The sequence below is a fragment of the Citrus clementina genome, unplaced genomic scaffold (genome assembly GCF_000493195.1).
Source record: "Citrus clementina cultivar Clemenules unplaced genomic scaffold, Citrus_clementina_v1.0 scaffold_1, whole genome shotgun sequence".
Classification (NCBI taxonomy): Eukaryota; Viridiplantae; Streptophyta; class Magnoliopsida; order Sapindales; family Rutaceae; genus Citrus; species Citrus x clementina.
Window position 1 is genome coordinate 5,173,384 of NW_006263303.1, and position 16,120 is coordinate 5,189,503.

At 33.2% G+C, this 16,120-nt stretch overlaps 2 protein-coding genes across 4 annotated transcripts; one reads left to right on the plus strand and one right to left on the minus strand.

Moving 5' to 3' along the window:
- Positions 1–6,140: 6,140 nt before the first annotated feature.
- LOC18055585 (protein PGR) lies at positions 6,141–9,293 on the plus strand. 2 transcript variants are annotated; one of them, XR_002907612.1, is made up of 6 exons: positions 6,141–6,380; positions 6,516–6,629; positions 7,183–7,405; positions 8,042–8,290; positions 8,919–9,118; positions 9,210–9,293. XR_002907612.1 is itself a non-coding variant. In XM_024192288.1 (5 exons), exons 1-5 carry the CDS (start codon positions 6,235–6,237, stop codon positions 9,048–9,050), a joined length of 864 nt encoding a protein of 287 aa, XP_024048056.1. In that variant the 5' UTR covers positions 6,141–6,234; the 3' UTR covers positions 9,051–9,253. The 2 variants fall into 2 exon arrangements, 1 of the variants encoding a protein (XP_024048056.1); XM_024192288.1 differs by having other exon boundaries at positions 8,919–9,253.
- Positions 9,294–11,183: 1,890 nt separating this feature from the next.
- On the minus strand, positions 11,184–14,912 carry LOC18055645 (serine/threonine protein phosphatase 2A 57 kDa regulatory subunit B' kappa isoform). Of its 2 annotated transcripts, XM_006450987.2 has the most exons (4): positions 14,474–14,770; positions 13,626–13,728; positions 12,189–13,389; positions 11,184–11,803 (listed from the first exon to the last, which is right to left on the minus strand). In XM_006450987.2, the coding sequence occupies exons 2-4, from the start codon at positions 13,679–13,681 to the stop codon at positions 11,447–11,449; spliced, it is 1,614 nt and encodes a 537-aa protein (XP_006451050.1). In that variant the 5' UTR covers positions 13,682–13,728; positions 14,474–14,770; the 3' UTR covers positions 11,184–11,446. The 2 variants fall into 2 exon arrangements, with proteins under 2 accessions (XP_006451050.1, XP_006451049.1); XM_006450986.2 differs by lacking the exon at positions 13,626–13,728 and having other exon boundaries at positions 14,474–14,912.
- Positions 14,913–16,120: the final 1,208 nt, after the last annotated feature.

Consider the following 16,120-nt stretch of genomic DNA (forward strand, 5'->3'; position numbering starts at 1 on the left):
GCCCGACCGTTGTTGCTCACTCGGATCTGTCACTTGCCGGAATTTATTTTGTTTATGAGCTGAAATTTTTGAGAAATTATTTGAGTGATTTTAATTATTTTTAATAGGATGATATTGTAGATTAATAGCATGTACTGAAACTAGAGTATTGTAGATTAATCATATTGGGGGTTATTACATTACTGAAAATTGAGTGGGGGATTAATAGCATGTACTGAAAATTGTATGTTTATATATGAAATTTTCACTCAAAGTTAACAGAGCAATTTCAATTATTCTTTTCGTTGTAAATCCTTGTGCAAAATATTGTTTTTTTCCCTCCGGCCTAGACAGTTGGCAGTATTAATTTTGTTCTTTGTGCAGTATTCTGCTATGAATTTGATTGAGAAGTGTTCGGCTCTATGAAAAAATAATAATAATAAAAGCAAAATAAGCTGCTCAATTATTATAATAAATGGTGTGCAAAATTCTGTTTGTTCTGGTGCATTTGTGCATACATGTGTCGAATGTGAATTAGCAATTCAAGATGATAGCTTGTCAAAAAAATTCTGTTTGTTTAGCTGGGTGAATAACCCTCACTAGGTTACTACTTTACTTGCTTTGTCATAGGTCACACATTAGAATTTCCTTGTTGAGAATAAACTATTAGTTACCAAATTGAAAAGTAGTACCAATCATCGCTGCACACACTATTAGCTTACCAGTTTCATTGTTGGGTTTGCTGGTTATATTATTGTTGCAAAGTATGCCTTGATATTACTTAATTTGTAGAGAAGAAAAAGGTAGCTTAGAGTTCCTTAAATATTAAGTTCAAATTAAGTACGTTTATCAATTAGCCTTGAATTTACAAACTTGAAATTAAAAAAAAAAAAAAAAAGAGCTTACAAACTTGAAACCTCTATTTTCAATGATTAAATTCCATGAGTGCTTTTTGTTTGTTTATGACATGGTGATGTCTCATCACAGTTTTGTTGCGTGCATTATTTTCTTTGTACTAAAGTGAATCTTTGATGTATTTATTAAGTTTAATGGAGCAATCCTAGTTAATTTTGATGATTTATACATGCATTTAATTTCATTTTTAATAATTCATGTACATGAAATATGGATTCTTGGCTTTGCTTGGACTTATGTTTTGTGCAATTTCATTTGGGATCAATCCGCTTCGAGGATAAATACTTGTAGTTCAGAGTTGACATTGTTGTCATTAGAGCTTGTTTTCATAAAATAAGTGTAACTTGAAAGTACATTGTACACTATTGAATTTGATTTATTTCTAGTAAGTGTTAATGTATGATGTCTATCATGTAATTTTTTTATAATTATTTTGTTTAATTTATGTGTTGTCATATGTAACTTAATTATAATGTAAAAACAATGATAATGTAAAACTTTTTTCTATTAATGCTAATACTAAAACTTTATCATTATGTGATTTTTTATAATGATTTTGTTTAAATTATTTATGGTATGTATGTATATGTATTAATTAAACAATTATTTTTTACTATAACTTAAATGTTTAGTAAAAATTGTTTTTTAAAAATAATACTACCGAACGCATATTCTCTATTTTTATCTTTTTTAATTATGCCTACCGAACACATATTACTGTTTTCAATTTTAAAATATAAGATACAGAAAATAATATCAAACACATATTTAAATTCGAAATACAGTAATTATAAAACACCATTTTCATTCTCATTTTTATTTTCAAAAAATACTAATTCAAAAATAATACCAAACGGCCCTTATTTTTTCTCTTTCTCATTCGCATTCCTTAAAGTAAACACATTATAAAAGAATAATTAAATAAAATGCTGCAGACTCGTAACAGGTAGGGATGGCAATGGGCACCGCCCGCAGCGGGTTTGCCATTACCAAACCCAAACCTGCACAAAATTTAAATTACCAAACCCACCCGCAACCCGCAGCGGGTTTTAATTTTTGTACAAAAAGCCACCCGCAGCGGGTTTTAACAATTACCAAACCCGCAATGGTATCTGGCGGATTTTTTGCGGGTTTCCGTATTTAAAATCACAAATGTTTAATATATAAATTTATAATAATAACCTCAAATTCCATATAACATACTTAATTTTATATTTAAATAATGTAAATGAAAAATTAAAATTTCCACATCAATTCAACACAAATTCTCAAATTTAAGTATAAATTACACAAATCCATTTAAAAAACACAAACTAGTATCTAAAAATAATAATTACATTTCATATTATCATTTAAAACAAGCTCCAAGAGAAGATATTCATTTCATTCACCACCATAAGCACCCATCCAACACAATGCCTATAATAATAATTAAGATTAATATTTTCAAATACTAATTCGAAGGAAAATGCCTTTAGTTTTCTTTAGATTATGACTTTAGAATAGGATATAGGCCACATACACACATACACAACTTTGAGTCTTTGGCTATTTGGTAATTTAATTAATGACATTATTTTCTTTATACATTTTTAGATTAAAATTAAATTAAAAATATTTGAAAAAAATATTGCGGGTTTGGTGGATATCCATGCGGGTATCCACCGGATATAAGGTTAATACCAAACCCACCCGCATCCATGTGCGGGTTTTAATTTATAATACTAAACCCGCCCGCAACGGGTAAAATTACCCACAACGGGCGGGTTTTGGCGGGTGGATTTGGGCGGATTTGCGGATTTGCGGGTACAATTGACATCCCTAGTAACAGGTAGCGTCGGCATTGGAGGCCGAGAATTTATTGTGCTGAAATCTTAGTTGAAACTTCCTTGTTTGACCGGTTGACCTAAGCTCCGTTGGCGCGGGTTGAACTATCAAATTCGCTCCAAATAAGTAATCTGCTCTGATGGGCATTTGGTTGCTAGCCATTTTGAGTAGGAGTGTCCAATGGCCCGGGCTTGGCTAAGCCCATGTTCCTTAAAAGGGTCCAGGCCCTCTGCAGGGATGTCCAAGTTTGGAGGGCTGGGCTAGATCCGTCACTGGCATGGACTGGACTTGAGCTTCCATATTTAAAAAAATAATAACTTAACAAAATAAAACAAGGGTTAATTCCATACTGCCCCCAAATGTTTCAACATATTCCATTACACACCTAAATATTTCAACAATACTCAATTCACACCTAAATCCGTTAGTTTGACCATTTATTTTAACGGTTAAAGGGTAAATTTGGAAGTTCATGCCCTAAATATTATTTGATAATGAGAAATTAAATTTATGTGATAAATTAATTGATGAGATTATTATTAATTACTTTTAATTAAGAATTTTTAATGTAAATATTAATTATTAGATTAACATTTTATCTCATTTAATTCTTTTCTAATTTAAGATAAGGGGTATTTCAGACATTTCATTAACTTTCAAATAGCTCCGTTAAAAATAATGGTCAAATTAACGGAATTGAGTGCGCGGTGGAAAATATCAAAAAGTTTGGTGCACAATGGAAAATATTGAAAGATTTGGGGGTTAGGTGGAAATAACCCATAAAACAAAACCTAAAATCTAAACTCAGAAGACCTAATCCACAACAGCGGCCGCCCTTTGCTGTCTGATGAAATAGGTTTTCTAATTTTGTGAAAAATAATGTTTAAAGGTCATATTTGCTGAACTACAAGTGTAATGCATTTTTATTTTATTGTTAGAGCTTTTCCTTTACTCAGCACCACAATACTAATCGTACCCTTACATTATCGCCGAAAAGCTATTAAAATAACATTGATTCGATATTCTACACTTTATAGCCTACATTTTTTTGAAAAAATTGCTAGCCTACATTGCCTCACTTGAGCGAGAGAAAATGTTCTTGGATCGTTAGAATCTTCATTTACAATGATATGCACAACTCTCCTGTCAGGGACTCAAGAGGGTGAAGCTATGAGGGGCTACTTGAAAAAAATTAATTAATTATAAATTTATTCTTTTTAAAAAATTTATAGTAAAATATTAAAATATAACTAATAATTATAGTCAATACCTATTTTCTCTAAATCGAAAAACTCACCCAAATCCCTGACTAATTGATTCAATTATCCAAAGTCTAAATTCCCAAAAACTCAGCCATTCAAGTCATTAAGTTGCCACCTCATGAGTGACGGCCAGCCTCTACTGCACATGCATGCTCATAGTATTTTTCAATTAGTTATTAACTTATACTTTTGTCAATTTTTTTGATAAAATAATTAATAATTCTCTAATGTATTATTATTGCAGACAATATAATTCAGATACGATAATATATGAGTTTGAAGAATCAATCAAAATTTCGTTGATAGTGTTTTTTTTATTTACATTGTACTGTTATAGTTTTATTATTAGTTTTTTGCTTGTCTAGTGTATTTTAATAATTTCATTTGTATAGAATAATTTTTTTGAGAAGTAATTGAATTTTTTAAAAAAATCTAACCCACCCCAAAAAATAGTGCTGGCTTCGCCCTGGTCTCTTGTCCCCTCCCCTCCCCCCCCCCCCCCCCCCCCCCCCCCCCCATCCTCTCTTTGTGGAATGAGTAGTTAAGCTTAAATTTGAATTTTGATGTTGACAATGAAGTCAGCTTGTTTCACTTTATTTACAACTGAGTCGCCCCCCCTCTTTAAGATTTGGAATTCTTAGAGAGACTATAAGAGAAAAAAAAACTAGGAGAAGATACTAATTCAAAAGGAAAAATATTATTCGATACAGAGAGTAATGCTAAAATTTACAAAAATTTAGATCAAAGTCACGTGACACATGATGATTGATCAGTAATTGATACTCTATAATTGTCATGCTGATGGGTCAAAAGGAAAAAAAGAAAAAGAAAAAAGGTCTACTACAATGTTTTTTGTTATTGATAACAATTTTAACATTTTTGTTTTGTTGTATATGTTATTGATTTTTTATTGTTTATATTATTGGTAACAACGTTTTTATTGTGAAAAAAAAAGTCTAGTGTTTAGGGATGGCAAAATTCGAATTCGGATATGGATTCGGATTAAACTTTTGATATTCGGATCCGCATTTTTTTTACAGATCCGGATGCAGATAATATCCGCAAGGATTGCCGGCGGATATTCAAGATATTCAGATCCGCATAATAATAAATTTAAATATAATTTTAAATTTTATAATTTACATAATGATATTAAATAAAATTCAATTATAATTTAAGAATCAACAATTTAACATCAATTCAACATAAATAACATACAACAACACCATAAATTCACAAACAATAATTTTGCAATATAAATCAAACATAAAAAAAAAATCTAAGGTAAACCGATTTATTACAATATTCTCTAATTATTATTATTATTATTATTATTTAACATATTTTTAAAGTTAATGAAGATTAGAGATTTAATTATGCTTATACATTTAAATAAATAATTTAATTTATATATTTTCAATTGAAATTTAATTAAATAAATAATTTAATTATTAAAAAATGCGGATCGGGATCCGGATCCGCATCAATTGTGATTTTTAAGATCCGGATCTTTATGGATCCGGAGTTTATTGTCAACCCTACTAGGGTCGGATGCTGGATGCTGGATGCACAGTGTAGCATAGCAAAAGACAAAACATGTAAGAATTATCAATTTTTTAATCACTGACATGTATTACAAAATTAAAAGTCTACTCATATTTACATGACACATCTATTAAAACCATCTAAATTAAGTAAATCAACACAATCTAAATTTCTTCATTTTTTATTATATTATACTCTTAGATTTGTATTTTTTATTGTAAATTTTGTAAATTATAATGGGTAATTTAGTTTCTGCACAATCAAATCAATTCAATTTAGAGGTATTTTAGTCTTTTTAATTTATAACAGCAACGTTGTTATACTTTAACGGTAAAAAGTAACAGAATGGGTGTACGGTAATAATTGTCAAAACAAAACAAGTGGGTGTACAGTAAAATATGCTTAATGGTTAAAAATAACCCGCTTTTTTTTATCGCTTATTCGCGTGCACCACAACTGTAATACTGCAACAGTATTGTAGGCGCGGAGTGTGCTGTGTGGTTAGTTGAGCTCTATAGGCAGAAATTGAGAATTTTCAGAGGGACCCACAGTATTTTTTAGAGTACCAAAGCTTTTTCAATATTGAAAGGCAATAAAAAAAAAGGACAAATCCCCACAGTCAATTAGTCATCATATTTCCCTTCCAAAAACATGTTCTGTACCTCCCAGTCAGTGCTTCGAATCCTTTCCGCAGACGGGGACAACAATGGAAACTTTTCTAAACCAAACGTTAATCGCCGTCTTAATCTCTTCTCTGATCGCGATTAGATCCTACAGGAGAAAATCCCTCAACTTCTCCGGCGCAGTCTCCGGCTTTATTGTTATGACTGCCCACATCGCCGCTGGAAGCAGGTTCGTTTCCTTGCTTTTTGTTTCCTTCTAATGTTTTTTATTTCCAAATTTTCTTCCTTTAGTTATCAAAGTCTTTATCGGTTAATGGATTTTAGGATTAAAACTAATCTACACGTGCCTGTGATTGATCTGAAGATTCGGAGCTCTATTACTTGTCTTCTTCTTCACTTCATCCAAGCTTACTAAGGTTGGAGAGGAGAAGAAGCGACGCGTTGACGCTGACTTTAAGGAGGGTGGTCAAAGAAATTGGTAACTGCCTTTTTCACTTTTCGCCTTGCTTTCTTTCCTTCATCTTGCGGCATTGAAATTTAGAATTTTAAGTTGTTTATAGTACATTTCTTTGTAGTAAATAAAAGGACTTAGCTTCCGTTTGGGGCAGCTGCTCCCCGCGTTTTATTATAGTGGATATTCCCCTAAAATATAGGGTGGGGGAGCAGCTGCGCTGCCTTAGGCCCCCGCCCTGTTTGGTATTGTTGATTAATGGCTTTTAATCTACAGCTATTAAGGCAGGTGTCATCTTTTTTGAAACAACAACTGCTGCCGTGGGAAAAAGTTTGTGATTACAAAGAAAAGTTAATAGTCAGATAATAATTTTGACAAAAAATGGTAAAGGTATTGTAAGTTTTTCATCATACAATCAGAGGATCAAATCAACTTAGCTTCTAAATTTTAATTACTAATGTTTACCAAACACTTTATTGTGATAGCTTTTAAACTATAGCTGCCCATCCTCGATACCAAATAGTGTCTTAAGTGTTTAGATTTGTTTTCTAATGGGGAATTCGTGGTTTGTTATTTTCAGGATACAAGTGCTATCCAATAGTGGTATTGCAGCAGTTCTAGTTGTGATTGTTTGGAAGTTGACTGGACAGCAGGACAAGTGTTTGGACTCAAAAGAGTTGCCTCTTGTGACGTCTCTCATTGGCGGTATTTTAGGCCACTACTGCTGCTGCAATGGGGACACTTGGTCTTCCGAGCTTGGGGTACTTAGTGATGAGCAGCCTCGATTAATCACAACTTTTAAGGTTGATATTCTCTTACTTTTTGAGTACTTGTTCAACTCACTGATAGTTTGCATCGCATTCCTATGACATATTCCATTGCATTCTTCCATTTCCTTTCACTCTGCTGAAAGTTGAAGAGCATTAGTTTATTAATGTTTCTGTGTCTTCTCGTAGCATGAGGAAGCTTGACGCTCTGTTATTCTTCTTGTTAAAGGGGATCTGCATGTACCACTCTCTTATTTTTAAAAGTTCCATTCTAAAAGTTCTTTTGTCATCTGTATGATGCTATTATGCTAATGCTTAAACATGGGGTTTTTGCTGCGCTGCATGCCAGATCATAACTTTAGCTGACTTGCATCTAGGGCTGGATGATCAGTGAATCCTTGTTAATTATTATCAATTTCTGCTCTTTGTGTTCTTTCAAGGCCTAGTCTCTCTTAATAAATCATTATTCACCATTTCTCTCATTGATCAAGTGTATATCTGTCCTGAGTCAATATTTTCAATATTTGCTGTGCTATATTGGAAATTTGGAATTTGATTTTCGAGATTCGTAAGTCTTCAATTAGTAATCATGACCAAAAATATTTGATGTGCTCTAGTTAAATTTCAGAAGTTGTGAATATAAATCTAATCTGTTTCCTACATGGTTTTCAGCCTGTTCGGAGGGGCACAAATGGTGGTGTAACAAAAGCAGGACTCCTGGCAGCTGTGGCGGCTGGCAGTGTCATTGGACTGACATTTGTTCTCTTTGGATTTTTCACTGCAACATGCACTCGTGATATAGCTCTTAAGCAGTTATTGGTGATACCTATCTCTGCAATAGCAGGATTATGCGGAAGTCTCATAGATTCTCTGTTAGGAGCAACACTGCAATTCAGTGGATTCTGCAGTGTCCGCAACAAGGTAAATGTCTTGTAAAATCTAGATTAGCATGAGCTTTCTGTGAATGGCATACATCATCATAACTTGTGCATACTGCTACATTTTAGGGCTAATTTGGTAATGCTAAAGCTTTTAAAATAGTTGTCGTTAGCTGTGCTGATAATTAATTGTGGAGAGAATCAATTAAAAGTTTGGTAAAATTTATTTTTAAAAGTATTGTAAGTTTTAAAAGTAGTCTCGTATGTTTGTAAATCTTACTATTAAATTATTGTAAGATTGTAAATACCTGAATTGATATAATGTTGAATAAAATTTATTTACATATTTATAAACATGTATATAAAATATTTTTTATTGTGCATATATAATAATTGATAACTAAAATAAATATTTTATGATATTAATTTTTTTATTTTTGTATGGAATTTTATTACGTATGAAATTGATTTTCGAACTCAAATATTGAAAAGTTACGTGTTCCTTATATTTTAAAATCTGCAGTACGAAAAGTAGTTTCTAGGAAAATCTACCATACACTAAAATTAACTTTAAACTTTTCAAAGACACCTTTAGAGTCTTCCAAAAACACTGGCCTGAGTGTCTTTGCAAATTCTAAGCTAAGCTTGAGCATCTCTAATCGCTGATGCAGGTTGTCGGGAAGCCTGGACCAACGGTGAAGAAGATTTCTGGTCTTACTATTCTAGACAACAATGCTGTGAATCTGGTATCAATTTTGCTAACAAGTTTGCTGACTTCTATTGCCTGCAAGTACATTTTTTGAAGCCATAACCGGAACTGAAGTAGCCGGAATATGGGACCGAACCAAAACAGCTCAGATTTTGCGTTGCTGTAATAAACTGTAAATCTGTGCATTTTTACGTATGAATCTAAAATCATTGGATCTGACCTAATAAAATACGTGTCCGTTTGGCTTTTTCAGAAGATCAATAAGAAAAACAATACTGCGGTTATGAATAATCACTCACATGGCATGAAGGCTGTTAATGCCTAGTATGTTTTACTCATTCAGCAAGTGAAAGCCAGATTTGTAAAACCACCGACGCAGCAAATCAAATAGGGACACAGTTCAGAATCAGTGAAGACTCTTTATAACATAACAATTTATTTACTCGTGGAAAGCCACACTCTTTCCGACAAAAGAGAAACAACAGACTGATTACCACAGCTAGTGACGGAGTGTACTATGTGTATATTACATCTTCATCTATCATCAGACGATCCATCGATGATGCTTGGATTCAAGGGCAGCAACAGCACAGCATTTCCAAGCAACACTCGCAGGTCTCAAAGCAGCAGAAACAGCAGCACAACGCGAACACACTGCAGTTCATAATAATGCCCAAATAATAATAGTGGTAACACTAAGGTGACGTTTTTTTTTTGTCTGAAATCTGAATAGACTTGAATTAGTCTGAATTCTGAATAGATCTGAATGTCTGAATCTGAATTATATGTTTGTTTTTTTATCTGAATCTCAAAAAATAAGTATTAAGTTGTTTTTTTTTTAACTGAAAAAGCTGAAAATATATACTTTTACATTTGTATCCTTATTAAATTTGAATGTCAAATAAATAATATATTAAATACCATAATATTTTAACATTTATAAGTAAAACTATATTCAAGTGAATACATAATTATTTTAGAATTTTAATATATAAAATACCATAAATTTCAAATTTTGTCGTATATAATATAAGAAAGAAAAAACAGGAATATTTTTATGTGGGGTAAATGTCTATGGGTGAGTTTTGGGATAGACATGAAAAATAAATTATAAAACATGGATATTTTTGACATTAGTAAGTAATTGACTTAATTTAAATTTCTCCATTAAGTAAAAAGTTAAAAAAATTAGCTTATTTTATTAAGTCAAAATTATCTAAAAAGTCTCATTAAGTTATAAAAACAAACACCTCTAATTAACTTAATTAATTAAATTAAGTAACTTTAAGTTATTAAATTAAAAAATAAACGCCACCTAAAGTTCCTGTATATTACTTAATAAATGCTATTGAAAATATATAAAAAAACAAAAGTAATTAAATAATTTAAGCATTAAAATAGTGAGAAATAAGATGACACAGTTCCACAATCATCTAATTCATATCTTCTGTCAAAAATTAAACATAATAAGGGGAAAAAGAAACAAAGGCTACGTGTAATAATTAAAGCGAGGAGTAAGTGAAAAAGAATTGAGACAAACCAAGCGTAAAGGCAGCCTCTTTCTTCATGGCGCCTGCGAACGTGATCATAGTATGTGGATGGGTATGTCATTTCTTGATAACCCGATGGTGGTGGTGGTGCGTACATTATGATTGTGGGTATGATCTCTCTCTGTCTCTCTGTCCCCTAAAATTACAAGGATTAAGCAGATAATTAAGCAAAAGATAATATTCTCTCCATATATAAAGAGCATGACATGATGGTGTGATGGCTCAAAGTAAAGAGAAAAAAGTGTGGGATATTTTTCACTAGGTGCCAGGTGGTGCTTTCTTATTTCTTCCAAAAAAATAGTTCATTGGATTTTGTCTGGTCAATGCCATTTTTTTTTTAGGTCAATTCCTTAATGTTTAAGATTCCATGTAATTTTCCACAGAAAGCGAAACGCTATCATATCATATGCCAAAGGTAAAGCTTCGGCTGGTCAGTTGTCTTGAGGAGCTGACATCATTTGTGATTAAGAATCCATTTCCAACTGCCTAATGCCAAAGTGGGCCAAAAGAACAGGCAGCAAGCTCCAAGCCCCTTGGTAATACAAGCCTAAACCAAGCATTCTGGAAATGCCTGAAGGCAATTTTGCCAATGAATGAATATTCTCATTGTATTAGGATCGGAAATCGCCAGTATTAGTAGTATCTACATATTCAACCTCTTTCAAGGGATAGAAAAATAAGCAAATCAAACAGAGCTTTAGATAAATGAAACGACATATCAATACACAAGTGCCATCAGAGGAATCCAAACCTATATCATTATAGCACCGCACCACAAGGCAACTACTCTTAACACAACATCTTAGTGTAGATACAGAAACCCTATTGGATTGGCATCCTAAATCTGGCCAAATTCAACAGCCAACTTCAATTCCTGCAATAATCAGAATCTCCAGACACATGGTTGGTTCATTTCCCATATTTGGTGCTCAAGAAGCAATTAGCAAGCAACAGAGCATGTGGCCGGTTTCACTGGAGCTATAATATAATCAGCAGAGGGTTGGAAACTAGCTGCACTTTCCAGGCGTTCCCACGTCAGTTTCCGCCTCTCTGCAGCCACACTCAATGTGGAATTTTCCTCCTCTAATTTCCTTTTGCAGGCTTGCACTAGCTCTTCATCCATTTCACATAATATTTTCCTTACATTTTGTGTCAGGTTAAGTACTGCTTGGTTCCAGTGATTCTGGGTGTTCCGTTCGAGAGCTGGGAAGACAAGAGGAATAATCACCTGTCGGTTATGGGTTACAAGATTAAGAATGTGCTCGTTGTTCCATAGTAAGTGAGCTCGTTCAGCCACCTGAAAATAATAGAGAAGGAAAATATTTAAGTTCTCACTTATTCTTCACCCATAACTACCCATCATATCACCATTTTATGTTGATTCATTATCTGATATTTATATTAAGTCAGACTCTTCACCTTTACACAAGTAATCAAAATTTGCTTTTCTATACAATGAGGAAATATCTTCTATTGGAAACTGTTTGATTAGAAACAAACAAATGAAATTATGACCAGAAACAACAGTTGAACATTTTAATCCCATAGTTTCAAGTTCTTGATCATCAAATGACCATAATTTTAATCAAAGGGAACTTAAAAAAAAAAAAGACACAACAGTGCTAAAGATGTTAACCAACTCTTTTATTAATAAGCATGCACATGATAAAGAGGAAGTATACCTGGTAATGGGAGCTGTTAAGGCAGCATCCTATGCGCCGAAAAAGTGGTACCATTATCTTTTGGAACTCAGCCATACTAGTCATTTCCAGAACCTCTTCCAACTCACTTATAAACATCAACTCTTTCTGGCTATTTGTCACCGGCCAATACTTCAACAGTCCCTTAATCGCATTTGTAGCCAACTTTGGGTCCTTATCTATAAACTGTACAACACAATATGTTAATTGTTGATGATAAATACCCACTGATTTGGGCTTGTGCAGAGGAATCAGAGCCCTGCATAGAAAGATCTTGTGCTCTTCTTTCAATGGCAATGCAAACCCACTAATAATACTCCCAAAAATCTCCAACAGCTCTGCAATCCCATTATGTCTTTCAGTTTCAAAAACAAAACGATAGATGATATTGCAAACTGCTTGTCGAATAAATTGCCTGTGTGCCATGAATTTCCCATATATCCTATGCAAAACTGTTTTCAAGCAGTCTCTTTCTCTTGGGTCCTCCGAATCAAAAAGGTCAAGTAATCTCACAATAAATAAATGATCTACATACTTCTTTGCCACCTTTACATCAAGAGAACCATAACTGACAAACCGAAGTAGTAGATCATATACAATCTGCAAATGTGACCAAGCAGGATCAAACATTGGTTCTTCATCTTCAGTTTCACCTCCAGTACCATTAGAACGACATTTAGGTGGAAACACTCTAAAAAGGTTAAGTGAACACATTTTACACATTCCAGAAATAGCTGGTTCAGTGAACTTTGCAGATCCAGAAGAAACAAAATCAGCAAGCTCTATCAATGTTTGACGTTTAAGATCTTGTTCAGCAGTAACCTTATCTGAATCACTGAAATCAGAAACCTCACAGCAAAGGTTCAACTTACTGACAAATAGATTCTGCTTTTGAGTATTTGAAACATCTTTGAAAGACAGATGAGGCTCCACGGCCTCCACTCCAGCCATGATGCTGGAAGGAAAAACAGCTGAAGAGACCCGTTTGACAACACTCAAGCGACTTGAAAGACCGTTCCCACCATTTGTACATTGGCTTCCATTGCTGAAGTTGGAATTATTGCTGCCAGAATTAATCTCATCTAGTTGGTCAGATTTTGGTGACTTCCTAGGAAGTTTACTAAGAATTTGCTTGAGCATGGTGGGAAACTGGGAATGCAGCAATCTTAAGCAGAGAAAATGCCTGGATCACAGATAACAGCGATGAATAAAACACACAAAGAATTAAATAAGGGGGTGGGTAAGATTGCTGATTTGCTGTAGCAACACACTAGTAACAAAAACAGATACAATCTAGAATTAGTATATTGGTCAATAGCAGTTAAACAAGAAGAATCCACATCAACTATTTCAACAATATGGCTGAATCGCACAGAAAGGGATTCATGCTGAAATTCTTCAAAAGCAAAAAAGTTCTACCTGAGACTTTTGAGGACACCGTATCTGCATATATGAGAATTCAGTACATATGACATGCCGCAAACCAAAGCAATTCTAACGAAGTGGATGCATTGTGAATCGACTACATGGTTTATAAACTCAAGTAAAAGTCAGAAAATTGAGTGTGGCAAGGGGAAGACATAGAGAAACCTAATACCAATAAAAAGAATAAAGACCTAAAACCAGACTCAGTTCAATGTTAAGAAACTGTATATATGCAATTTATTGGCCTTATTTGTGTCAAAAGTAAGTTTGAGAGACCGCTTATATATTTAGCTGCAGTGGAAATCTAACAACCACAAGAATAAGCAACCCCATCTATGATTATCAGCATTACCACATTACTTTACTTGAAATAGCTTTCCAGCCAGATACACTGAACCCAAAAGTAGAAACAGTTAAAAGCAATTGCATATAGCTAAAAAAGAAAATCCAGATCAACAAAAATACGAAGGAATTCAGCTACTACGATCATAATCTGGAAAAGGAACCAGAAGCTTGGTATCAACAATGATCTAAACACATTAAAATCAAACGCTAAATTTTGCCATCATACAAAGAATTGGTGAACTCAAATCATGGATCTGGGAGAGTAATGAGACCAAGATAGTATATTTACGAAGGATCTAACCCAAATTACAGAACTTGAGACAAATGGACACAACCAAGATCTTAAATATCATCAACACACGCTTCAACAAAACAGCCTATGCCACTCATATGCATATACTATGGTACATGTCACAGAATTCTACATGTAAATATAAAAAAAAATTGTAACTTTTTGCGGTGAACCAAAACTAAAGATTAAATAAGAGAGTAAAAACCTGTTCTTTCTTCAAAACTGTGAAGGATAAGACTACTATGGAAGTAAGAGAGAGAGAGAGAGAGAGAGAGAGATTTAGCCAAAAAAGATGGGACAAAAAGAAACTCACAGTTAAAGGAAATAGAAAAATTTAGAACTAAGAGGGCATTTTAGTAATGGCAATATGGAGGTGGATCTCCATGAAAGAAGAAGAAAGGTTTCTCGATTGAAGAGAATAAGAGGTGTGGCATTTTCTGAGAATTGCAGGTACAGAGAGAAAGAGAGAGTCACCAACAGGAGAGAAGTTTTTTTTTTTTTTTTAAATAATAATAATAATAAGAAGAAGAATAAAAAGAGAAAGAAAAGAAGAGAAATTGAAAAAGTTGTTTAATAATTACAGAGTTTTGGGTCCCTGTGTTTGTAATGTCCAAAAATGTTCAGATTCTCTTTGGTTTAGTTGAACTAGATCTGCTTTGGATTTTCTCTTCCCATTTTCTCCTACCAAAAACTTGGCAACTCTTTGTAATCGGTTATTAACTTGGAGTCACTTCACTTCTCATTCAATAAGTTTATGGACTGTCAATTTGGTTCACTTAACTAAAACCAGCTACTACAAGATCAACAACGAATGCACAGACAGTAAATAAGCGCAGTAAATAGTCAATTTTTTTTTATGGTATTAAACAATAAACTAAAATGAAATGTATGTTTGTATAATTGTATGTATTTTCATGGGATTCCGTGCATGATGTGCTAGAACCCAAATAATCAATGTATTAATATTATTAGGTAATTTTGAATTCCCATTGACCTTGTAGCAAGTCAGACGAGTCCCAAATTTCAAACTTTCAGCTGTTTTCTCGTATCAAGAGAGCAACTGAGAGGCTAGTTTCCCAACTCAGGGATCCAAGAAGCTTATTAAAATAATATTTATGACTAAAGCCTTTACTTAAGACCAATGAAAGCCTCTTCTCCAACTTCATGGCAATGACAATTTTATAATAATGTTAGGCGTTCCGACATTTAAGTGTCAATTTTAAAACAATGTTAGGTGTTCTGATATTTAAGTATCAATTAATTAATATAATATTCATTTATTAAATAGTGATTAAGTAATTTTATAAATTATAAAATTCATCGTTTAATAAATGAATGACATATAGTATTTAGGTTTAAGTTGGAAATTAAATATTAAAATTCTTAACATTATTAACCTCTGCTTTATTATAATTTATGGGCCGGCTCTTATCTAGATTGGGCCAACCGTCGGCGGCTTCTATAGAATATTGCCATTTTTAGCCAATAGTAAGATGGAATTAATAATTGCTCATTCTCCACATGGCAGAAGATTGAATTTACAATAATTATTTCAATAATAATGATAAATAAATAGTACCAGTAACATTTTGATCATTGGGTTTTGCTGTCATCAAATGGGAGCATCAAAAACAACAAAAGAGAAAACAGAGTGATTCATAGGAGCATGCATTTTATGATTATGAGACAAATGATAATTACAGACAGTACAATTTTCACTTTCACCAAACCAAGGAATTTTGGGTGGGGGGGGGAGGGGGGGAAAAAGACAAAATTTGTAAATAAAGCAAAAAGAAAAATACAAGCAGCTCCTCCGATACATGTTTCCCTAGCTAGCAAAGGAGGGGGGGGG